At 33.3% G+C, this 26,649-nt stretch overlaps 1 protein-coding gene across 1 annotated transcript in view; it reads right to left on the bottom strand.

The window, feature by feature from the left end:
• Nucleotides 1-26,649, bottom strand: part of OPA1 (OPA1 mitochondrial dynamin like GTPase) — an 81,972-nt gene that overhangs the window by 34,538 nt on the left and 20,785 nt on the right. Inside the window, 16 exon segments of the mRNA XM_039850778.1 lie at nucleotides 98-263; nucleotides 5,376-5,452; nucleotides 6,201-6,265; nucleotides 7,152-7,267; nucleotides 7,721-7,793; nucleotides 7,891-7,963; nucleotides 10,426-10,556; nucleotides 10,880-10,979; nucleotides 11,063-11,134; nucleotides 11,481-11,555; nucleotides 11,682-11,762; nucleotides 15,665-15,778; nucleotides 16,448-16,534; nucleotides 18,211-18,315; nucleotides 20,965-21,018; nucleotides 25,723-25,833. Coding sequence (XP_039706712.1) covers nucleotides 98-263; nucleotides 5,376-5,452; nucleotides 6,201-6,265; nucleotides 7,152-7,267; nucleotides 7,721-7,793; nucleotides 7,891-7,963; nucleotides 10,426-10,556; nucleotides 10,880-10,979; nucleotides 11,063-11,134; nucleotides 11,481-11,555; nucleotides 11,682-11,762; nucleotides 15,665-15,778; nucleotides 16,448-16,534; nucleotides 18,211-18,315; nucleotides 20,965-21,018; nucleotides 25,723-25,833 — 1,500 coding nt within the window.

Here is a 26,649-nt window from a genome sequence, read left to right as displayed (position 1 = left end):
AAAGATAGTGGCTGTGATGGGAATAAAACCTAAAATTCACAGCTCCTACTCCCTTCAGATAATGCTTCTTACCCATTTAATTAAATTATATCCTAACCTCTACTGCTTTATTAGGAAGTTGTTTATCAGTCCACTGTTTAAGCTTGATATCCACTGTAGTATTAAAAGTCCCTGAATTCATAGTCTGTGCAGCTGGAAGATAGATGTTTTCAATCACATGAGTTGATACTCTTTCCCACAAAGATTGCTGAAGGATTTCCTCCCTGAAATAAAAATAAAAAAGTTTCAAGAACACCAAATTTAAATATTAAGTTTTTAAAAACAGCTTTGCCATTAACTTACAATAAATTACACATATTTAAAGTTTTGATATATGTACACACCTGTGCATTGCCACAATCAAGATAATGAACTTATCCATCACCCCCAAAAGCTGTAACCACTAGCACTGCTTTGTCACTACAGATGTTTATATTTTCTGAAATTTTATATAAATGCAGTCATATAGAATGTACTCTTATTTTGTCTGTCTTCTTTCATCTAGCATAACTATTTTGAGATTAATTCATGTTGTATATATCAATATTTCACTGATGAGTAGTACTTCATTACATGAATCTATTTATTCACTTGCTGATGGTCATTTGGGTTGTTTCCAGTTTCTGATAAATAAAGCTGCTATGAGCATTCATGTACAAGTCTTTGTATGGACATATGCTTTTGTTCTTCTTGGGCAAATATCTATAAGTAGAATGGCTGATCTTATGGTACTTACTTATTTTACTTTAAAGATACTGCCAAACTGTTTCCAAATGGGTGGACCATTTTATATTCCTACCAGCAGAGAATAAGAGTTCTAGATTCTCTGCATTTTGCCAACACTTATAAGGTTAGTCCTTTTTAGTCATTCTAACAGGTTAATAATAGTGGTTATCTCATAGTGATTTTAATTTGCATTTCCCTAATGACTAATAATTCTAAGCATCTTTTCATTGGCTTGCTTGCCTAATATCGACATACACTTTATATGTGTTGACTGTGAAATGGAGTCCAAGACAGAAAACTTCTTGTTATAATTTTAAAATTTATCAGACCACAACACAAAACACAGAGATGTTATGGGATACTGCTAGGTAAAGTTGTTCCGACACTTTAGGATTAAGCTAAAAGATTCATAATCAAAAGTGGAAAATTCTGCCTTAAAGGACATCTTACAGGAACACAGATCTCTAAATAAGAAAAAGACAACTATTTCAATCAAGAATAAAAATTAAAATCTCAGGAAAATACTTATTTGGCTTCCCCCAAACTAATTTCCACTGTAATATAATACTACAATATACTAAAACACTGCCTATCAAGTGGTCTATTTTAAAAGTAACCTCTACTCTTTAGGATGTAGCCTCAAAACATCTCTGCTATCCAAAAGCAAAGCTACATTTTCTTGGGTGAGGACAAAGTCAATTTAGCCATGGTATTAATAACCGATAATGGGAGAATTTTAAGAGCAAGCTTAAGAAATAAGCTTGTCAGGGCCTCCAATTCACATACCATTTTAAACACGAACATAAGAAAATTTCTGAAAAATGAACCAAAGACCAAGGATCCAGTATCTGACCACCCAGGGTTTTTGCTGCTCCTGCCTCAGAAGAGACACAGGTGGTTATCTTTTCCCAGGAGTCTTTGGGTTGGGTACCCACAACCCAGACACCCTTTCAAGGAGACCATAACAAACAACCAGACCCCCAACTCCTTGTGAGTTTAAAGTAACTTTGTCAAAGGAATTTGCTGCTTCCCAATCCACCCTAGTTGGCTACTGTCACCTATCCTTCCCAAGCCTCACTGGCCCTTTCATCGCTAAGCTACTGTCCTCTGTCCAGACTCCCCCTAATCATCTTCATCATAATAATTTTTATTGTGACCCTGGACTGTTCTATAACAAACAAATCATTTTACATCCTCACTCATTCCCTGTTCCTTGCCTTCTTAAAACCTTTCCTGCCTCTTTGTTATAGATAGTGATTGTCCTCAAAATTCTGCTGAGTGGAAGCTGCCCATTAGTTGAATGTGCTTCAGAGATAGGCACATTCTCCTCCCCTCATAATTTCTCTTCTGGACCAACAGTTCCAAACTCTCATGTAAAAAAACACTGTACTATGAGGCCACCAAGCCTGTTACACCATCTTGTACCCTTACTTACAATGACCACTTTCGCCAGCATATGTCCTCTGTGACTGTAGACGTCTTTATCCTAAGTTTTGCTGTCATGCAGGATAAATTCCACAAATATACAAAATACTATTCACATTACGGTTCTATTTATTCCCCTCTTTATCTCAAGGAACTTTCCCTATACTCTATTCTAATTAATTTTTTTTTTCAAAACAGAAATTTCTTCTTTTAAAGCAAAGCATTTACTCAACTTAACAGTTTTGACCAATACAGAAAAGGTAAGAAGCCTTCCGTAATTCCTCTCTCAGTAGATAGAGTTTAAGTTATCATTAAAAATTTAATGCCTATATAAATATTTCTGTGCATGTGTATTTATACAAGTAGATATTAAACATACTGTTTTATAAAAACTTTTTTTAAACTTAGAATTGTATCATACAGTTTTTCATGTCAACGACCTATATCTTCAATGGCTGCACAGTAATCTACTCTATGGATTACAAATATTATGTAATTCTAAACAGGAAACATAAGTTTTCCACTTTTTCTCACTTGTAAACAAAACCACGGTGAAGATTCTTATGTGTTCATCTTTCTCAAATACATCTTCATTTCCATAGATCCCTAGCAATTAATTATTAGATATAAATGTACTCACTGTTAAACTGACTCCTCTTCCATTACCTATACACATCCAATCGCTAAACCCTGTCAATTCTATCTTCTAGGTAACCTCTTAAATATCTAAAAAATGTCTCCTCTTCTCCACCTGCACAACCACAATTCAAGTTCAAGCTATAATCACTTCTCGTCTAGATTATTTCAATAGCCAACTGTCTCCTTGCTCAGTTTTCTCCACTTGTATTCCATTTTACTAACTACAAAGATCTTTCTAAAATGCAAATTTGACCTAATAAACCTCTTCAACGGCCATCACTGTTCATGGGATAAATTCCAAGCTTCTAAACATGGCTTGTAAGGCCCTCAATAATCTACTGCATTATCTCCTGCCTCTTGCTTCCTTCTATGCTAGAGCCAGAGGTGACAGCCTTCATTTATCTGTGTTGCCTTCCTTGCTCTTACCTCCTGATCTCTACAATACTCTTATCACTGCCTTTACCTACCACCGTTCACCCTTTAAATCTCAGATTATGGTATCAGAAACCTTTTCTGGTTCCTCAAATCTGAGTTAAGGAACTCAACTGTGCACTCTCATTTTCCTTTCATTCTTTTAACTTCTATAAAGTAAACTTAATGCTTTTCACCAAAATTTATATGCATACCATGGTACCATTTTTTTTAAAGTGTGTTTTATAAATTTAGCCAGCTATCCTTCTAAATGACACACAAAAAATATATATCTATAATGATGGTGTGTATAATGTTAATGACATACAAATATCCCTGCTTAAAATCAGTGATAATCAGGTATATTGTATAAAAATGTTGAGAGCCTATTTTTCACTATAATGTATCATATATCAAATCTAACAACTTTCTTAAAATATGATTAAAGTGTAGTAGAATGTCTATGAGTAAAGAATAAATTATAATGTTAGGACATAAAATGCTTGTAACACTGCTTCCAGATCACCATATACAGATGAAAGTCCTATGACTCAAATAATTATAAGCACCTTACGCATTATAAAATATCATATAAAGCATTATGCAGCCAAAAGGTACTATCTGAGACAACATCAACTATGTCACAAAAATAAAATGTTTTGGGTACGATGCAGTTGAATTCAATGTGGCACAAACAGTTAACATTAGGACCTGCTATTTGATCTATGTTTGTGTTAAGTTGTAGAGCCTGAAAAAAAAAAGTGATAAAATATACAAAATTATCTGATCTAGTAGCTCGCACAATAAATATCTAGCGCCAGATTTCTCCCTTGCCTTCTCAAAAGGCAATCTGGCAATACAGGCTTATTGTTGCTTCACAATTCCCTTCAGCCGCCTGTGTGTTAAATAAATTAGATTTATCTTCAAGGTTCGCTTTAGTATCAGTATACTTTAATTTTAGACTTGCTCTGTCTAAACAAAACTAACCATTCCATCTGATGATGCCAGAAATTTACAGAAGCACCATATTTTTCTCTAATAATAAACAGCATTATTAGTTATTATAGTTTACAAATCAGTTTTTAAGTGCATTATCTTCATGCAACCTAGTAAGGAAATAGTAGTATTATATTCATTCTGTGTATGTGTGTGTATTTATATCTATCACTTGCAACTCCAAAAGCTAACTGGCTTAAAGAAAACCACAGAACTGGCTTAAAATACAAATGATAAAGATAAGTTGTTCTGTATATATATCTGATTAATCAATCAATAAGTATAGATATGATCAGAATCCTTTTTTTCTTTTGATAACGGAAGATTAAAAAATGGCAAATTTTGACTACTTGAAAAGAGAAAAGGTTCTCTGTTGAGAAAGAAAGGGCATCAAAGTGGGGACACTAGCAATACCAGCAAGCTTAAGGACTGGACACAACTGCCTAGGCTCAGTTTTCATAATCTTCAACAGAGCCAAGAGAATAGGTACAGAAACTATTTATAATGAATGGCAGTAAGAATAGTTTTGTCCAAGAGTGATAAGTTCTTTAAAATACTACAGACTTCATTAGAAAGAAAACACATGTACAAGACTTTATTAATTAAAATACGATTGCAAAATCTCGAGGCTATTTATACACAGCTTACTTGAGGTGCACAGAACCTACTTTGGTTACAAGGCCCCATTAGAGCAAATTTAAGAGCACCCAAATTTACATAAAACATAAACTGAAGGTGGTAGTTTCTCATGAAAGAGGTTTTCATGAGTATTTTTCAAAAGGATACATTGACTTGCTATTTTAAACAAATCCCAAATAGGGTTTGATTTGAAATGTGATTTGTACAAAACATATTAAAGGTAAAAAAAAAAAGCCTAAGATGAATCAAAATTTAAAAAGAGCATGAAGAAAGCTATAAATCTTCTGAAGGATACTTAAATAAATACATAATTTATTCTATTTAAATACTTAATTGGTTAGACTAGAATAGTGGTTAGATACTTTTATGTTCTTGTCTATTTACGAAGTGTTTTGGGGGATAAGCCAAGGCTACAATAAATCACTGCTTTATCAACCTAAATTTTAGTATTTCATTATTATTCACATAGTAAAGTCTTTGAGAAAAGGTCAAATACTCACCAATGTTTTGGTGTAACCTGGCTCAGACTGATGACTTCATCGAGGATTTCATTTTTAGCTTTCTCAAATAGTTCATTCTAGGCAATATAGATACAAGTAAGTAAGATTTTCATATGATAGTCAATCTGTCCTGCCATGATTTTGAGAGATAACTGAAAGGAAGGTCTCTGACAGGCTAGTAGGATGAGCTTAGGTTTGAAGCATGCATGACCAGCTCTTCTGTTCTAGACGAGGACAAAGAAACTGACACAAATGTCTACCATATTCACTTAATTCTGAATGTAGTTTTTCACATAACATTTGTTCAAATAAATTTTTCACATAACAAGTGTTATGTGAAAGTATTAAATTAATACATATTAAATTAGTATATTAGTAAACTGATGCTGTGTTTTACAAGTGGTGGCATTTTAAAATCAAGGAAAACCAGTATTTAAATCCCACTAGAGTGTAGTTTTCCACAGTGAATACTGAAAAGGTAAAAAGTTGTATACTTTTTAAAAGTTTACATTATATAAATACATTAATTCTTTAAGATCTTTAAAAAAAAATTCTTCATCTTCTCAGAAAATATTTTTAAACCCTTGTTTTGACCTTATATTACCTAATTATTTTTTTAATATTATGAAAGAAATAATTTAAATTATTGCAGAAAAGATAACTGCTCTTAAACATGTATTCTTGCAGCTATAAATTAGTTATCATGGTCAAAACATGGATAACCAAAGAAACTTAGTTACCAGATTTCACTCATCAAAACAAATTTTGATAGAGCACAATATTAAATTAGATATATACAAAATACATGAGGTACACAAATTTTACCCGGTCAAGTTCTCGCAGGCGAGGATAATTATTCTTCCACTCAGTTTCAAGGTTAAAACGTGTTGCTGAGGAAGAAGGAAAGATGTTCAAGTTTGAGGACTCTCTTTTTTCCAGATGCAGTGGTTAAAGGCTATCTCACATATCTTCTACATTAACTGAACTTCTGAGTGTGCAGCTTTGGCTAATGAGTACTTTGGGCTCTCAACATCTCAGCATCTCATTATTGCAATTAGTTAGTTTTCCTAACTAATCTCCTTGATTCCAGTTTCTCCTTTTTAATCCACAAAACATGCAGCTGAAGCAGTTGAGTACAGTAGCTAAGAGCATGGACTCTGGATTCATACCATGAAGACTGAAATCTTGGGTCCATCCCTGTATGACATTGGTGTACTACCTACGTAAGTTACTCTGTGCTTCAGTTTGCTCTTCTGTAAAATGGGAAGAATAATAATACTTATAAGGTTGCTGAATGACTAAATGGGACAAACAGGTGGAATTTCTAAGTGGGAAAGGGGAAGAAAGGTATAATCTCACCAAATGGAACTACGGAAGCAAAGCCGTGGAGCAGGAAAGTGTGGGATTCAGGAACTAGTACAATGTAGCTGAAGCACAGGCTGCTCTGCTTCCCAACGCAATACCTCTTCCCCCCAAAAAGGGGTACTCTGAGTTCACTATAGTTTCCTAAGCTCTTTCTCCCAAACACTACTTCAAACTTTCTATTCTATTTAAACTCTGCAATGTGCTCCCAACAATGTTTCCTCTGGAAGGAAAAATACTGTTTTTGTACAACAACTGAAGATTTGTATTTTTCCATTTTCCGCATATTATCTAATAGTAAATGAACTAAAAGCAACTGTTAAAAGACAGGGAGTGAAGAATCTAATGGTTGCCTAAGACTGCCAGCCAATAAAATGTCTAAATTTGTTGCCTTATTTTAAAAATCCAACTTACCTTTGAAACTATCAGCCTGTTGTTCAACTGACTCTCGTACCATTTTCCAAAAGCAGTCTGATACAGCAAGGCTTAAATTTCTTGTAGTCACTTGGTGTGCCTTTAGCATGCTTGTCCTATAAAAAACAATAAGAGTTAAAGTATATTAAAATGGCAAAAGGAATGTACTATCACCAAGTTTGAGAATGTCCTTGTATGATAACCAAATGAGAATAACCACTCCAACTTCCCCCAATACTATGAGAAATGTGTACACATATTTAAAAATGTCAGTGTTGATTTTTTAAAATCATTTTATAAGTAAAACAACTTTGGCGGTGCCCATGTTGTTTTTCACTGCCCACATGCCAAGGAGCAGTTTATAACGCCAGCGTGCACAGTGCCATGTGATGAATTGCTCCCAAATCTGTCAGAGCAGTTTGAGGACTTACTTATTAGATACAGATAACTATCTAGAAAAAATTCTGGAAATTCAATGTTAAACTAACAGCTATAAACAAACTTTTAAGTGAAAAGGGTTTAAGCTACTTTCTCACTGTAAAATCTCAATATTTAAGCAAGATACCTACTTTAGGAGTTTTGAATTCTCAAAAAATTCTTCTTCATATTCTCTTATTGCTTCAATGCTTTCAGAGCTGTTTCCTAGGGAAATATGATGGTGAAGTTCTCTCTAAGAAAATTAATGTTTACTATTTGAAAACAATCAAAACTTCAATTATAATAATCCATCTTTTCATACCTTTTCCCGTTACAACAGCAAAATAGCCTAGAGCTTTCATTGGGAAGAGTTTCCCTTCAATTATCTGCTGAATCTATTTTTAGAAGTAAGAAAAATAAATGTGAGATGTAGGTTTACATAATTTTAAAAACCATAATATAATACAGAGCAAATTTAATAATGCTGTACATGTATGCATTTATTTAAATATATAAATCTGTACAAAAGTATTAAAATGTATTTCAATTGCTATTTGAGGAAAAAATAAATACACTTAATTTTAGTATATTAAGAAATATATTATTAAAACATAAATACCAAAATTAAAACTTGGAATGATGTGTAGTGCTTTGGAGGCAGGCCTTAGTTTGAATTTCTGCTCTGCCACTTACTACCAATGCGGCCTTAAGTATGGTACTTAACTTTTTCAAAATGGTTGAGTAGATTATATGAGACAATATGATACTTAACACACTGCCAGGCATGCAGAAAACTCAATAAATGGTAGCTATTATTATTTCTCCATCCTTTTCTTCAAATATCTAAATTCTAACTAAGTTGGACTGTCTTCTTTTACTTCTTCAAAAAAATATTTGGATCCATTGGCTCTCAATTCTTTTAAGGTCAAAAATCCTTTTCTAAATGTGATAAAAACTATAGACTTTGTCCCCAGAAAAATGCAGATTTGCACAAAGGTCTATCATGCACACACAATAATAAGGGTCCTTAATCCCCGAAGCCCATTCAGACAAATGCTTACTGACGTAAGAACTCCTCCTATAAGACGAGCTGCATCCCTAAGCTAACACCGACACTCTCTCACTCTCTCCTATAAAAAAGGACTGATGTAAGCTTCAGTTGCATTTCAAAAGAAATACAAACTCGCTATCCTAGAGAAGAGGAATAAGAAATGAAAGGCAAGAAGAGAGATGGGAAGGAGACATAGAAATTTGCTTCTACCTCACTTCTCCATATCATATCAGGACCAATACTGCCTCAGCGGGACTTACAGAAGAAGGCAAAGCGGAGGTCATGGAGTTAAAACGGTTAACACAGCAGGCCTAAAACTGCTGTCCTTAGATGGCATCTGAGAACTTAACTGGTAAACAATTCCCTACATTGATATAAAACTTTCCCTAAAGAACAATAGCTTATTGTGGAAGCAATGTGGTTTATGCTGAACATCTGCTTTCCTTTGGGCGTCTGGAATTTTGGTACTTGAGGGTGCCTACATGACCAGCCACCAATAAAAATCTTAGGTGCTGAGTCTCTATGAGTAACTTCTTGCTGGAGGGATTAAATGTGTCCTTTGTGACTCTACTGGGAGAGGACTCTCAGAAACTTGAGCCTGCTTTCCTCCAGACATCTCTTGCTTCTTTTCCCTTTGTGATTTTGCTTTTGTATCCTATCACTGTAATAAATCTTAGGTGTAAGCATGACTATGTGCTTGAGTCCTTTAGTTCACAACCAGTGAACCTAGGGGAAGTCTGTCTTGGGAACCTCTGACAGAGAAGTATACTCTCAGAAAGTTTCAGTTGGGAAGGAGAGAAATTCTAAGCAGTAGCACGAGGGATAGGTACTTATACATGAAGTTGTTGTTCTATGGGGGATAAAGATATAATAATAACAACAGATAGAAGCTACTACATATATAACACTTTTGTGTCAAGCACTATTTCGACCACTTCAAAACAAATATTTAACTCATTAAAACTTCACAACTTATGAGACAGTACCATTAATATCTTCATTTCCAACAGACGAGGAAGGCTATAGCACTAAAAAGGTTAAATAACTTAACAAAGGTTACACAGTTAGCAAACGGAACAGCCAGGATTTGAAACCAAGCAATCTGGCTACAGATGCTGCACTCTTAACCACTATCTTGCCTTTACAATTAAGTAGAGAGAATGCCCTAAGTCAAGACTTGAACCCTAATAAGACCTATATATAACAATACCTTGAAATTAACCTCTTTCTTTGTTACAGCAAGGGAGAGAAGGAACACTGAACACATGCTTAGAAGTTGAATTTCAGAAATGAAAATGACCCTAGAGATGACTAGATGTGCCTAAAGACACATCCAGTTGGTGGTAGAGCATGGATAAGAATGCTGAGGCCGGACACCCATCTAATGCCTTCTCTATTATAAAAATTTGCCACACAGTTTTTGACCAGTTAGAAAAGGTAATGTTCATCTGCAAAAAAAAACTTGGCACACGTAAGGTCCTAAAGGAATCTACACTGCCACTAGTTTTACATAGAAACACCACAGATAAGGTTGATGACTGTGTTAGCATATAAAATATTTAGGGTATGCAACATAAGCAGTTTAAGTATTTCTAAAGCAAACTAACTGTAATTATGAAATTTTATTTATACCTCAAAATCATACTTAATTAATTTACTTTGTTTTTAGTGAGAACCAAGAAAAATCCCACCACTACTCTCTGATAAAATATTCCATAAGAATTTTTTTTTTTCACAACCAGTCCCTGTCATAACTGGAGCGTATACAAAGAATTTGTTCTCACGCAATAAAGAACTTGCCCTCACCCTGCTTGGACTAGCCACATTTTTCTCTGCCAGGTCTACTTTGGTCAAAACAAATATTGTCCTTTTTCCATGAGGATCCATTTGACTGACCAAATCTGTAACAATGCTGCGTTCAGCATCCACAGATCCATCTGGAAAAAAGTGAAAAAAGATACTGTAATAATTGCAAAGTAGATTTTAAAAACTTCCACAGGCTACACCCTTGTGTCTACATTACAGTAATGAAAATTTTCTTAATACATTTTAGCTATTATAGCCAATAAAAATGTCTATGATGCCTACAGTAAAATTTATCAAAATATTCTCAACTTCAATTCTATTTACTAATAAAATAAATGAGTAAGAGAGGACAAACTATCTTGTATGTTTACATAACATGCATATTTAGAGCAAAACTTGAATTGCTAAAGAAGGAAGCATATCAGTGCAATTAAAATCTTTTGATGAGATTTACCTTGAATACATAGTATGATGGCATTAGGATTCTGCATATAAGCTTTGCTGATACTGAAAATAGTTTCCTTTGTGTCAGGAGCCATGCCTGATGTCACAGTCTTAAAGAAAAAGGTTTTAAATGTCATTAAAAATGTTTTCCACAACAGTAATAAGATAAAATACATGTTTTCTATATACTTACATTAATCACACCTGGTAAGTCAACGAGCACCATCCTCTGTAGTCCCGGGCCTTTTACATTTAAGGATATGGTCTATTCAGGAGAAAACATAACAAAACAAAACAAAATAAAACAAAACTAAATTAATTGTGCGGAGGAGTTTGTCAAAAATTCTTTGGTGATACATAGTCTGAAAATTCCATAACTCATTCATTCAGATATGGTTCTCGGAAAAAAGTTATTCTTTTTCTGATCCTAAAAGTAATTATTCTAGAAAATACCCACAAAAAAGACATTATTTGAAATATTAAAAAAAAAAATGTTATCTTAGAATAGCTGCAATCCAAAATTTAAACATCAATACTAATACCATGATTTATTTCAAGTCATAAATATTGAATTTCCATAAAACATTGTTGAAATGAACTGCAATGCTCACCTCGGGGCTAACAGTGCAGCCTTCTTTCACATTTTTCCTCATTCGGAGTTCTATTTCATGTCTTAATGCTGCAAGCTATGAATGGAAAACAACAAAATCCTAAGAAAATCTTTGGTTAACAAATATTCCATTTAGTTGCCTTTTAGAAGCTTACACAGGTCATAAAGTTACACACATAAACCTCATAGGAATTCTACTTACATCTTCCTCTTTGGTAAGGTCGAACTCCCGAGAACTATCTTTAAATAAGGCTACGTGGTGAGGACCTTCACTCAGAGTCACCTGAAATAAACAGAAAATGTTAATTTTTCAAGATGTAATAATGCATTTATGATTCATATTAATTTCAATGGCACTTACATGGTCTAGACAGGGCCACTGCACTGCACAAATCCAGGTGTCCCTTCACACTAACATCAGGAGTATCCTTGGGGGCTGTCAACATGGCAACACGGAGACCACAGAATTCTTTATCCGTATTGTGCATACATCTGTCACATGTATTACGACTGCCCAACAAGATTGTTGGCTATTTACATCTCTCATGGCCTAAAATGCTGCTGCCTCTCTTGTTTTGCAGTTAATGCTATATAAACCCATCCATCTAAAACTTTCAAAAGTAAAAAAAAGCTTGCATTTTAACTTTAAAGGTAAATTTAAGTAAAAGACAATTCATTTATTCAACATCTATTTATTGAGAGCTAACTGTGTCAAGTGTTTAGGTGGGGAAATGTGAAGAATTGACCGTCCCTGGTTTAGACCTTACTATATACTGAAAGAAATACACAGATATAACAGGACACTGTATTGAAATCTAGGATGCCAGAGCAGAAGGTAGTACTAACTAAAGGGGAGATAAGGCAGCCTTCCCCCTAAGGCGTGATTTGAGCAAGATATTCTCTAATAACATATATTAACAGTCAATGGTTTCACAAGAACTTTTAACTTCACATATAATTTTCAATTATAACTTCTCAAGCTTCTCTATACTGATCTGATTCGCTTTTAAAATACAATTCCTTCTACTGAGTTTGGCTAAACAGGTGAGATAACAAACCAAAACCAGCTGTTTGAAGGCATGAGAGAGCAATCTGGACTGAACCCAAGACTCCAAAGGATTTGGGGGGAAATTCCTGCAGCTATTTTCCCTCTGGGCATTTGCTGACTTGTGGCACAGGGTGGCCTGACATAAAAGCCTGTAGCAGTTTCACTGGCTTGAGGGGACAAAATCAGAATTCAACAGCCACAATTTAAGGTGTCGTGCTCCCAGGGAAAAATGCACAGCAGGAAAGAAAATTCCGAGCTTTACGTTTTGCACTCAATTTCCCTTTAAGGCATTTGCACATTAAGAAACGAAGCAGAAAGAAGCTGCTAAAGAGGCTAACGTGCTAAGTCAAGAGTTAGGCAATATCTCTTCCAGCGGAGACAAAAACCTGGAGTTCAGAGTCTACCAACAAGGAGAAGGCTCTGGTAAATGTTGGAGGAGTAATGGCAAACTGAAAAGAGACTAGTTCTGCTGGTTTCAAGGAAATCTGTCCATGCTCTATCAGTCTGCCAGGAGAAAGTGAACTCCTTCCTAAAATATAAAGTCATTCACAGCCACTACAATTACAGTGTTCGTAATAATGTAAAAGGTAGGTTTTACAATGTTGTTACAATTGATTATAGAACATGATAGGAGGTATAGTTCGTTCATTTTTTTTCTTCCTAAACTGGAAGTATCCCAAATGCCCAGCAATAGTAAAATGGATCTGTAAAATGTGGTACATTCAAACAATATCACAGAGCAATAAAAAAGAAACTAGCTTGACACAACACTGTTGAATTTATAGCCAGACACCCTACAGTGCACTCTGTATAAACTGAATCATCCCAGACTGGTGCAGTTACAATAAACAGACTTTCCTGGATGATTTTGGCATCAGCCTCATTATCTCATTTTCTACTACTATTCTGGCCTTTATTCTTGGTGATTTCAATTTTCCAATTACTATATACCTATATCACCAGCTCAACTAAAAACAAAACAAACAAAAAAACCCCACAACCACACAGTGTCCCCTTAAATTTTTGTACACAGACCTTACTGGGGACTTCAGTATGACTCATCAATTCTAGTATTTCTCGACTTCCCTCTTCAACTCAACCCTGGAATCACTACTCACCTAGAAAAGACTTCACACTTCCCTCTTACCTCAGTCTTTGATACTTCTCTCCCCTCTTTACAGCTAATCGTCTAGCTTCGTATGTCACTGAGGCGTTGGAAGCAATCAGAAGGAAACTTCCACATGTTCTCTTTACTTGCCTCCACTGTAAATCCATTGATCAATTCTCAGCCTTCATCTTCCTTGATCTATCAGCAGCATTGACCTCACCGATCACTACCTTCTCCTGGATATTTTCTTTCCCTGACTTCTAGTGCACCAATGGTAGAGTTCTGGTTTCCCTCTTACCACACTGGCTGCTCCTTTACAGGCTCTTTCTTTGTTTCCTCCTCCTGCAATCTCTTAATGTTGGGAGAGCCCAGGACACAATCTTTCCATCTGTCTTCTCCATCTCTGCTCACCCCTTTGGCGATCTTACCTAGTAAGATCACGGCTTTAAATACCACATTTAGATATCTGATTATGACTCCTAAATTTAAGTCTCTAGCCCAGACCTCTTTCCAAACTTGTGTATCTGACTGTTTATTTGTTAACACCCCTCAGCAAGTCCAAAACTCCTGTTTTTCTTCCCCAAAGCTAATTCATGCTAATGCAGAATACCCTATGCCAATTACAAGCTAATTTATTCAGGCCAAAAACCTCACAGTCATCTTGACAACTAACTTTCTCTCTCTTCATATCAAATATGTCAAGAAATCCTGATTCTACTTTTATAAAAGATCTAAGCATTTCTTATCACTATCACCTTCACTGCTATTTTCCTGGTCCGAGTATCACTTGGATACTCCAATAGCTTAGACCTGGTCTCCCTTGTTCTACCCATATTGCCTATGTCTATTTTTAGCACAGTAGTCAAAGAGAACCTTTTAAAAAGTAATGTTGTTACCCTGCTCAAAACCCTGCACTGGCTCCCCATTTTATTCAAAATAAAAAAACAAAGTTTGCATGATGATCTACAAGGCCCTAATGATCTGCTTCCGCCAACCACCATTATTCCTCTGACCTCATCGCCCACTACTCTTCACCTTGCTCTGGCCTTGAACAGGACAGCCAACTACCTGCCTCCGGGGCTTTGCACTAACTTACTTTCTATATGGAATACTCTTGGAGTAGATATCCACATGACTTCCTCCCTCACTTTCTGCAAGTCATGGCTCAAATGTAACCTTATTGATGCAGACTATCAACACCCATTTCCCTTGCCTGGCTCCATTTTTCTTTTTTTTTTTGGACAGCACTTACCACCTTCTAACATACTACATAATGTACTCATTTTTTATGTTTATTATTTATTATCTGCCTCCCTCTACTAGAATGTACTCTCCATTACGGCAAAGATCTTTGTTTTGTTTACCAACACACTGCATAGAACAGTGTTGGCACATATTAAGAACCGAAAGAATATTTGTTGAATGAAAGACTCTGTAGCCACAGACTTTCTTCCTGTAACCATTAATGAATTATTAGTGCTTCTATAGATGGACTACTTGTACGCCGAGTCCCAGGCTCTTTCACCTCAATGACTTTGCTCCCTCTTTGCTCCCTCTCTCTTGCATCATTTTCTCAACTAATCATTACATACAGCATATAAATATCTTTAAAAACATTCCTTTGACCCAAAATATTTCAATGGCTACTGTATCATTTCCCTACTCTTTTTAAGAGTACAACCAGAAAATTATCTATATTTACTGACTCCACTTCCAAGATTTTCATTCTCTTACTCAGCCTTTCACTTACCTTACTCAAAGTAAACTCCAAAGGCCTAGTAACAACTCAGTATAACTTGGCCTTCCACTGTACCTCTGCCCTTCTCTCCTGTCTTTCTCCCCTCACACTCAGCTCCTGTCACACTGGCCTCCTGGCTGTGCCTCCTATTGATTTCTACAATAGAAATAATTCCAAATGCTATATGTTAATTCTTTCTTTAGTTGAAATACTTCGTTGCAACAAATAAACAAAGCTTGCTGAAGTGATTACTTTCCTAAAGAACTTCATTCAGATGGCCTATTTTCTTACCTTAACTGGAGAGCGTGTCATCATCTCCCCAGATCCTCGAGGAAATATTCGTGCTTGAGCAATCATTTCCAACACACTAGTTTTTCCAGCACTCTGATCTCCAACTACAACAACCTTACCGCAATACAAATAACATTTATTCATATTATTCGATACAAACTTAAATTTAAATATGTTTGAACGCTGCTGAGATTTTTCAGTTTCTTAAAATATCTATGGTTAAATGATTGAAAAATACTATCCATGAAAAAGTGATAGTTGATACATGTATGTACATGGAGAATATAAACAGCAAAACATGAATTGGATCCATTATTTATAGCCAAATTTTTATTAAAAACTTGTGCTAATTTAAACCACTATTTCTAAAACCAGATCATTCATGTTCCACAAATCTTTTCAATAGCTAGTTTACTCTTTATAAAGATATTTTCAATTCTGAGGTTAAATTTCACCCATGTGCTGAATTTAATCCACTGTTCAGGTATTTTAAAATCATGGATATTGGGAATATATAATGCCAAATATTTGATAACCTTCCTTTATGACACATAAATATAAGTAAACGAATGAATCAAAACAGTCAAACAACATTTAATGCTTAAAACATCATCTAGAACACATAAATAACATTATATATGTAAAAAATTCATGTCTCTGGTTCTTTCTATGTGTGTATATAATCATGTGTATATACTGTGTATATGTGTATATATACTTTTTTAAAACCTAAAGTGTTTTTTGCTAATTGGCATGTTCACTATATATTAATTTTTCACTTACCCTTGGCAGGTGATCTTGTGTATTATAACTGGCATCATAATCAGATAGAACATCAAGAACTTCAGAATACATGTCAATCAAAGATTTCTATAAAATTAAAAAAATATTAAACAGTGAAAACATTTTTTAAAAACCATAGATGCATCAAAAGGAAAAAAACCTGATAAATCCAAAATGTTTTTCCACAATCATTATATTGCAGAAAAACAGTATTGAATAAAACAGTATTGAGTAGAATTCTATTTTTTCTCATCTAATTTATTTTATTTAGAGATATACTGATCACTAAAGTACATTAATTCAGAATTTCCTAACTTTCTAATTAAATAGTAAATGAGGGAAGTCATTTTATACTGAAGAGTTAATATTAAATCCCCCAAAAAGGAACACCATTAATACCATAAAGGCCAAGTAAGAGGTAAGGTGACAAACTGAAAGGAAATAATCCTCTGCCAAGTTTGATGTGTGTGTCAGAGATAGAGGTGGAGATGGAGTTGGAGACAGAGATAGACATAAATAGAGAGAGACTGAGGAAAGGATTTAGAGAAAGAATCGCTAAGAAGATTATTTAAAATCAGCAAGAATGACTGTGTAGTTTGATAACTGGGCAGACTAAAATGTGAGAGCACCAGGGGCAGACATCTTGTATTGTTTCTCTCTTTATGTAGAACAAGGATGAAACATGGTGCCTGGCAAATAACAAGGTTCAAGTAAGTATTTGATGAATAAATAAACAAATAAACAGGCCAGGAAAAAAGGGCTGCTATCAAGCATTTAATAATTAAAGGTATGTTTTAATAATAAGGTACAAACAAAATAAAGGCCTACAGTTTCTTTCATCTCTTAACATCTAGAAATAAATGGAAAGTAACCACAATCCCATTCACCTAAAATAAAAAAGAAATTCTTTAAATTTTCATTATTATTTTATTTTAGGACAGAAAATATTGTTTCTGAGATAAACTCTCAAAATATATTAATACTTAGACATGACTTTTCTCAATTGCCATGTGTAACTTGTAAATAAAGTCATGCTATTTATCTGCTCTATACAGTCATGATTTAGAGTCAGAACTAATACATGTTGTTTAAACTATAATTACAAATTTTTGGACCATGGCTACAAAATACATGTGCATTGATTTATTGTAGTTTTGCTACACACAAATTTCTCATTACTTATATGAGATGTAAGTTAAAATAACTACTTCAATTTAATTTAGCACACACAGATTGGTTTAGTGGGCAGTAAAGCTTAATTTATTGATAACGATAAATACCAATATGTTGATAACAGTACCAGCATATACTTTTTCAAAAATTCTTTAAAATGCCTAAAGAACCTTCCAGAAGAAAATGTTAACTCTTTTAAACCTGAAGAAAGTAGCCTAATCATTCACAAGCAAGGCAATGACAATACGTAATAAATAAATGTCTATCAACTCACGATTTCGATTTTATAGCTATAGAAATTAAAAAAGCCTAAATGCAAACAAGGTATTTTAAAAAATTAAATTGATTCATGAGAAAAGACTGCTAAAAATGAAGATTTTATAGGCACAGTATAGAACAAATGCCTGAAGACTATAATTTGTGAAATGTCCTAATATAGGAAGAGAACCTCCCTATCCCTGAAGGATATCAGGTGAGAAAGAAAAGGATGATAGAACACTTTATGGTTCCTTAAATACTAGTATTGATGAACACACCATTTGAAGTGGCAAAGTTCTGAGAACTAACACAGTAAGATAAACTTAAAATACCTTAAGTTTTCTATGATGGATGCCTTTATCATCTTTCTGCAACACTAATTTTCTCAATTCTTTGTTCTCCTTTTCTAATCGCTCCAAGATTCTCTGGTACTTTAACTGCAACAAAATAATACCAAAATTATATAAGAAAAAGATGGGTTAATAACTAACATTAATTAAATCTAAATTAAAAGCTTCCAAATCCTATTTTAAATAATTTCATTTACAAAGCTCCTATGAGACTGTTGAGAGAATAAATTATGAATAGTATCTCATACAAACAATGAAATTCATTATAGTTTTCTATTATAACTTAGCATTTTATTTGGAAAATTCTTCGTTGTAAATTCTTCATTTACAATAAAGAAATTAAATTTAAAAATACTGAAAAATGTAAGAATTTAAAGCAAGTTCTTAAGTACACTTGGTGAAGCAATATTTTCTATTCTACAAAAATTTTAAGTCTTCATTATGAGAACATTTGACAAAAATTCAAATTCTTCCCATTCCCCATATTAATTTATGTTTTAACTGAAATGATAAAAAATAATAATAGCTAAAAATTACCAGAGCATGCATTATGTGACAGGCCCTTTAGTGAGTGTTTCACCTGCATTAACTTCCTTAAGCCTTTACATGAGGCAAAAGCTACACGGATTAGGAACCTGAGGTTAGAGACGCTTCACGGCCACAAAGTTTTGAAAATACGTCTGAGTCAAGGACTCAAACTCTTCCAAGTTTTGGTAAGTTCCCACAGCCAGAGATTACATATCAATTTTTTAAAATACTGATATAAAAAGAGATTTAAAGAAGAGTAATACATTTAGATTAACTGTTTTGTCAAAGTACATGGTTGGCTATGCACTTTTCTTCTCAAGTAAATGTGATCTTTTTTCCAATTAGCTTTCTCAGTTTGTACATTATTTCTTCTCTAAACATTAACAATGTTTGGAAACTATTAAGAATTACTCCATCCAACAACCAGAAGAATGTTTATGTCCAACTTAAAATATCATGGCTTTTATAATGGAACCTATTTCATATGAAAAATTTTTAGGTTATTGTTATCTTCCAAGAACAAAGTAAGTAACAAGAAATCACTGCTCTATCCACACAGAATGTCCAACTTAAATAAAAATGTATTATGTAGTTGAACTATATGAGACACGTAGAACTATATGTTGATTCTACTACAAACATTTTTTACAGAACTTGTTCATTTATATATAGTAACAGTAGATATAATAAAATTCTGGCAATATCACAGAATTAGATCTTTGTTATCTAATATGGTAGCCACCAGCCACATGTTCAGTACATAAATGAACATCTCGCTAATATTTTTTATACTAAGTACACGTTTAGATGATACTATTTGGGATATATTAGGTTAAATAAAATATATTAAAATCAATTCTACATATTTTTACCTTTTAATGTAAATTTTTAAAATTACATACGTGGCCTGCGTTTCATTTCTACTGGTTATCACTGATATAGATAACCCCATGGTTTATTATATCATAATTCTCCATACAGTCTTTGTGTCAACGCCCAGAGGTTAACTACTACAATCGCATAAGTTGAAGGGTTAATATCAGTAGATTTTCACTGGCTCATTTCTTTGTAAATATGAAAGTCAATTATGGGGTCTACAAAATTTCTGGGGATGAAACCATTCTTTGGTACAGGTGCCAATCTGTAGCCATCCTGAAGAGGTGTGCTATTGGGCTGTCCTCCAAAATTCTATACCAATAATTCTCAGACTCAAGGATGCATCAGAATCACTTGTGGGCCTTTAAAAACAAAGATCGCTGGGTTCTACTCTCAGAGTTTCTAATTCAATAGGTCTGGGATGGAGCCAATAATCTGCATTTCTAACAAGTTCCCAAGCATGCCACTGCTCCTGAGTCAACACTTTGTGACCAATGATTCTTAACCTCTGGCTGCAGGTTGGAATCACCTGGCTGGGAAGCCTTAAAAAATATATATGGTGATGCCCAGACATACCAATGTATAGTCAGGCATAAGAATCAATGTATAGCAGCTATCAAGGAAACCTGTGACTCAAAATATACTAATTGTTTAATATAAGCCGAATTATCCCGTTGTATTGTATTCTCTAAAAAGAGAGACCAAAGAAGTCTTTTTAACTTAAAAAAAAACTTCTTAATTACATATCATTATTATGTATATAGAATAACCAACAATGGAGTGGGTGATAAGGTAATTTTGCATCGGAATGTTACCAACTCATTACATTGCGCAGGTCTTTAAAATAATAATTTTATAATCAACTATAAGCAAAGTAGCACCAGAAATATCTTTAGAAAAGTTATTATCTGATTGCTTTTGGGCTTTAGAGAAGCAAAGGAAAAGTTCTAGAGGGCCCACTAGACTATGGTAGACTCAAGTCCAGTTTCTTTAACTGTTACTTAAATTAATTAGCCTATAAATGTAAAAATGCAAGCATAAGTTGACATGCAGACAGCCACTTTCCCCTTTTTTTTCCTACGGTAGCTTTTCTTTAAAATTAGAAGCAAAAGATTTACTCAAAAAGAGGTTTTATACATAAATCAACTACACTTATCAAGTTCCTTCTTTATTCCTTATTTCCCAATTAGCTTTTACATTTGTCTATTGATAATAAAGTCATATCAATAAACTGTTCCAAATTTTGCTTTGTTAAAAAATTAAATTTCCACATCATCAAACTTACATTGCCATATAATAAAGTCCCTGGTTCTTTTTACTCATGAGAATTACCTGAGTATGCAGAAGTTCTTCTTGAAGTTGGTCAATTTTCTCTTTGTCTGACACCTAAATATTTTAAATAAATTAAATTGATTTGATTATAATTACATTTATATAGAGTGTAAAGTAAGTTAATTTTTTAAAAGTATTTTTAAGAGTAAAAACTACTGGTTTTATATGCATATTTAATCAAATCAAATTTTAAATCCATCTCATCGATAAAAATAGCTCATCAAAATTTTATATTAAGTAAACCTCTTAAAAATCAACCATTTTTCTGTTGTCCTTCCAGTCACTTCTTATGAATGGCTTGTTAGAAAAATAAGAGATCAACACATATGGTAATTATATTCTTCATAGGTTGTTTTGTGTGCAAGCACAGGCATTTGGATGGTTGGAGAAATAAGGCATTGATATCCCTACAGAAATTATTTTGTGAAGTCAGATACATGTTATCACTTACAACTACTGAAAAAGTTCATTGCAATAGTGTATATTTTAAGCGAATATCATCCATTTCTAGTCTATAATTAGGAAGTATTAATAAATGCAAAAAACGACTTGCATTTTCAGAGCTCAGAATGGAATGAGATGATTTTTTTTAATTCAGTTCCAGTGCAAGGTATGCTAACCCATACATAATGTAGCGAATGCATCAGCAGCAATGAAGTCGAGTAAAGCAACTAAAATTAATTTGACATAAAGTAGAACAAAATCCACAGGTATTGCGGAAACTACTTCAAATTGTTATTAATGTTAATAGCTCTAAAATATCCAAAAACAACAAAGAACTTTATTGTATAACAGGCTTTAAAGTAGTCACAATTCTAAATATAAAACACAATCATCAATTATAATTAAAATGTCATTTATGACAAATCCACATAACTGTGCTTTGACTCCTTAGTGAATGCCAAAGCTGTCATATTCAGTCTTTCAAAATAATTGTTTAATTTCTGATAATCAAAATTTGTAAACATGAATTTATTTCATAGGAGACAAAAATCAAGTTAAAATTCATGTAAATCCTTGTTCATCTTCATTCATTGGCTATTTAAGCAATCGAGACATCATGGTTGCAAATATATATGGAAAAGTTTGAAATAATTTGCTTATTAAGGTAGACATCAATAATTCTCATCCATGCAATAAAAAGTTATTTTGAGATTTTAGTTCCTATTTCCAAATACTTTATCAAAGTTTTCCCAAATACTTCTCTTAAATAAAAATGACAATGCTTGCTAGCAACAATAGGCACATATTATTTTTTCCTTAAAAGCCTATGCCTAAAAATCTCCAAATATGATTCAGTAATTAGAAAGAAAAAATAACATAAAACAAACTGTATTGCTGTTTTCTCATTCCTGTATAGTAAGCAGAGACTTGTGGATAGAAGCTTTTTTCATTTGACTACATTTGTGTAAAATGGACAAGAATTATTAATAGTCTCCTCAACTGTGAGGAAACAAGAAAGCTGGAGAGGAACTCAGAACCCAAAGAACAAAATCTTGAAGGCCAATGAAGAAATAAATAATTCCACATTTTGATCATATGGCATGCCATCATACTGTAACAATGTGGTTATAAAAATTTTGTTATGCAGATTAAATTCCAAATTTATTTTAAAAGGCACTTTGATTTACTTTGTTCCATTAAATATTCATCCAACTGCAGCTAAATTAGTATGAAGTGTATTAGTAAAAACTGTTTTAGTTTGAATGTGAATATTTAACGATTTCATGCAACATATTCTGACATAGAAAATTCAACATTATATCTTGGGAAATAATTAAGAAACTAATACAATTACACACAAAAAATAGAATGTTTACTATAAGCCAAGGGCTTAAAAGGTTAACTTAGTAATTTGGTAGAATAAAAAGGGTATACAAAAATTAAAATGATATAAGGTCCTTAAAATATTATAAACACAATTGTTATGCTAATATTAGTATTTAGGAATCATGACTTAAGATTTTTATAAATTCAGATTTTTAGGAGTATTTAGATTTATCATTTGTCCTTCTGACACAATTGTTAGGAATAACTCATGTATAGTTTTACCTTCTATCTACTTCGTTTAATGGAACACAGAGATTAATGTTGTAATTCATGACAGGTGGTGGTGGAGTCAAAAATTACACCAAATATTTTCTGGGAAACAAGATGAAAACTTTTAGGTTTACTAAATGTTAGAGATTAATAAGAAGATATTTACAAATTTTCTTAAGAGACTAGCACATGCTATTTTCAATCTGGCACTTATTTGAGGTCTTAACTAGCAATCTGGGTATATTTTATTTAGGTGTATTTTACTGGTAAAATTCAGCTACTTAGGATGAATAAATTCTTGTCCTGTTGTTTAATATATTGTTTGCATTATGAAATTAATTTAAAACTCACCCTGACAAATGGGTATCAATGGTCTTGAAACCAGAGCTTTTCTACAATTCCAGGGCTGTGAAACTGATGGAGAAAGAGCGGAATCCTCCGCAGAAACAAGCTAAAGCTGAAAGAGAAAAACCTTTACTAGCTCCTCACAAAAACCAAGCCTGATTTAAAATTTTTAAGTATGACTTCCTACTAAGCCATTGTGGCCATTCTGAAATACCAAAATATATATACAAAAGACTATAAAAATTTCTATGTATGTGTACATATTCATAGGAGGCAAAACAACCAATGGCAGTTTTAATCTACTGTCACTGCATAAACTCTTTGCTCAGAAGATACAGGGAAAATTTATTAGCTCTACAAATAAGATTAAAAAAAAATGAAGACCTACTTATATTTTCAACAAGAGAGAAAGAATGATTAAAAAGCAACAAAAAGTAGCTGTGGATTATACCTCAAGTAAACATCAAATGCTGGGAATGATAAAAATCTTATGAATTAGGATCTTGATCACTATAATAGTGAAGGGCTGAAAAGTCATCTGTGTACTATTAGGCGAATGGTTGGGAAGATACAGTAAGGAAACTACCTTTCAGGATAGTATGAGGGAAGATGTTATGGTTTTTGAAGTCTCATTTACTTTCACACGAGATAACTCCAAAGTGGGTAGGAATAAGCCCCGTCTGATGCTCCACTAGTATGCCTTAATAAAACAGATGGGGGAACAGTCCTGTCAGTCACTATTTTACAAATGGGAGAAGGGAAGCATAAAAGAGTTATGTGGATAATCCAATAAATATTAGAAATAGAAATATCTCTATGCCTGAAAATAGTCTAGAGTAGGCCTCAAATGAGCAGTTACCTTTGGCAATGTAGAAAATGAATAGTATTCACTTCTAATATCCCCTAAAGCATCAGAGTCAAAAAAATCTTAAACTGCATCTCATATGGCAGACCTATAAGAGTCCTTTCAAATTATTTTACCTTTATGAACACTTAAGAACCCTTAACTAGAGCTATATTCATATTTCTTAATAACATACCAGAACATAATAGTTCCTTCCCCTTCTTTCTGTAACGAAGCTAAGAAAAGGATGGATCAGCCTAAGCATCCAATCTGTTACAATATTTAAATGGTACTCTCAACAGTATACAGAACTGAGAATGCTAAAGCACCATTTAAAACAAGTCTTTCCTTAGTAACACTTGTACTTTAATCAAGTAAAAAAAAATAATTTATTTTTTTGTCTACCTATGTTATTCACTCACTGAAAGCTAAACAATATACAGTAGTTGATTCCACAGCCATGGAATTGAGAAAAGCCAGGAAGTTATACTGAAAAAATAAATGGAATTGTGATAAGCACTAAGTATTAACCACCACCAAATGAGACAAAGTTAGCCGACAGAATTACTGCACTAAATCATTATCTATAATTTGGCTGATTCCAATAACAGAACCTACAGGAAGCTAATTATATGTATGACTGAATCTTTCTTCCTAAGATTTTTATATAACTTAAAAATTTCTCTGATATATGTGACATAATTAGCTGATTTCAAGAGCTCAGAGTATAACTTTAAAATGATTACATTCATTTCATTTTGACTCAAAGGTCTTTTTTAACATTAATTTTGAGTTCTATCTACACTGTGGGATCATCTAACAGTCAAAAGCATATTTTTAAGGACTTCTTGATTGTACTTATAACCAGATGTTTGTATATTTATGCTGACTTTTAGTAAAATCTGTTCTCTAGCAATCAGAATTACATCAAATTTCTAATGTTCTGTATTTCAGTGGGTCCAAGGTAAAAATTTATTTGCACTGACTTAATTGATGAATGAGGACAAACTTTGTGCAATTAATTGTCAAAGTGTATGAGAATAACTATGTCTCAAAGTTAAATCAAAATAGTTTTCTTGTATAAAAAAATAAGAATGCTCTCTGCTGATCCATTTTGGCTAAAACAAATACATTTCATGCTTTAAGCAATTTAACATGGTCGACCACAGACAGTCATCTTTTTCATTTTAGAAATGAAAACTTAGGGAACAAGTAAATAGACAAGTTGCCTACAAACTTAGGATGACTAAAGTAACTGGACCAAATAAACTGCCATTCATAATTCTCTAAATGCAAATCCATGTACCCTCACAGATAATCTAATTTTCAGAAAATATATATTTTTGGTTTATATATATTTTACCCACTTGAAGAAAGTTCCATATTTGTATTATGTATCTTTCATATTTTTTCTTTAGCAAAAATAATTCCTCACAATCGGAGTCCATGAATAGATTAAGGCGACATGATCTTGGTAGAAATGGCTGATTAATGTGAACGCATGGGAGCCCCCTTAAACCATCCATCACCTTGCGCTTCTGTTGGGCATAGCTCGTGCTATACTGGCCAGCAGCTCTGCGTGCTTCCTCTTCATGCTCTTGAATTTGCTGTTGTAAGAGAATGAGCTCACCAAGCAGACCCTGCCATGAGTTTACAATGAGGAGAAGAGGAAAATTGGGGAGGAGAACAATGTTAAACCAAGGGGCACAAGAAAGGAACAGATGTAAGTCAGGGAGGAATGGACAGCTTATAACAAAAAATGGAAACATGTATGTATCTTTAGAGCCATTATATAATTGGACTCTGTACCATATTTCCATTTTTCCCCCTCAGTAAAATTAGATGTCTCAGAAATATAAAACAGCATAGTTTAAAAAGTGAAAGAAAAATGCAGTAAGTGACTGTTTGCTGAATAAAACCAACCAGATATGTAATATCAACATATGGTAAAACCTAGACTAATGGGAATGCTCAAGGGAGGTGGTGCTGTAGTTAACTAAATTTCCTCATAATAGGAAACTCAAAAAAACAAATACCTCAACCCTTATTTTTGAATTGCCAATATGAACTAGTATATGCTCCAGACTTGATACATATGAGGAAAAAAAAAACAAAACTGAAATTTTGAATAGTGTTGATCTTACAGGCCTAAATCTTTTAATTCTCAACCATAATTCTAATAGGACTGAATGGAGGATACATATGGCTTATTTACTTATTAAATTATTATTTTTAAGTAAATATTTTCCTTGATATCTGATATCTTCAATTAAACAATAGTCCCTCAAAACTATTAATTTGAATTTTTGAGCATCAAGTTAATCAAGGTTTTACATTAATCCATATATTCTACATGCCTATATACACAAGTTTATTTGACTAAAATTTAGAGTTCTTTTTCTTTTGCAAATTAAAAAATAATGTTTTAGATACTGTTTTAACTTCATACAACATCA

This window comes from Pteropus medius, unplaced genomic scaffold (genome assembly GCF_902729225.1).
Source record: "Pteropus medius unplaced genomic scaffold, Ma_sr-lr_union100, whole genome shotgun sequence".
Taxonomy (NCBI): domain Eukaryota; kingdom Metazoa; phylum Chordata; class Mammalia; order Chiroptera; family Pteropodidae; genus Pteropus; species Pteropus medius.
This window is presented reverse-complemented; position numbering and strand designations above follow the sequence as displayed.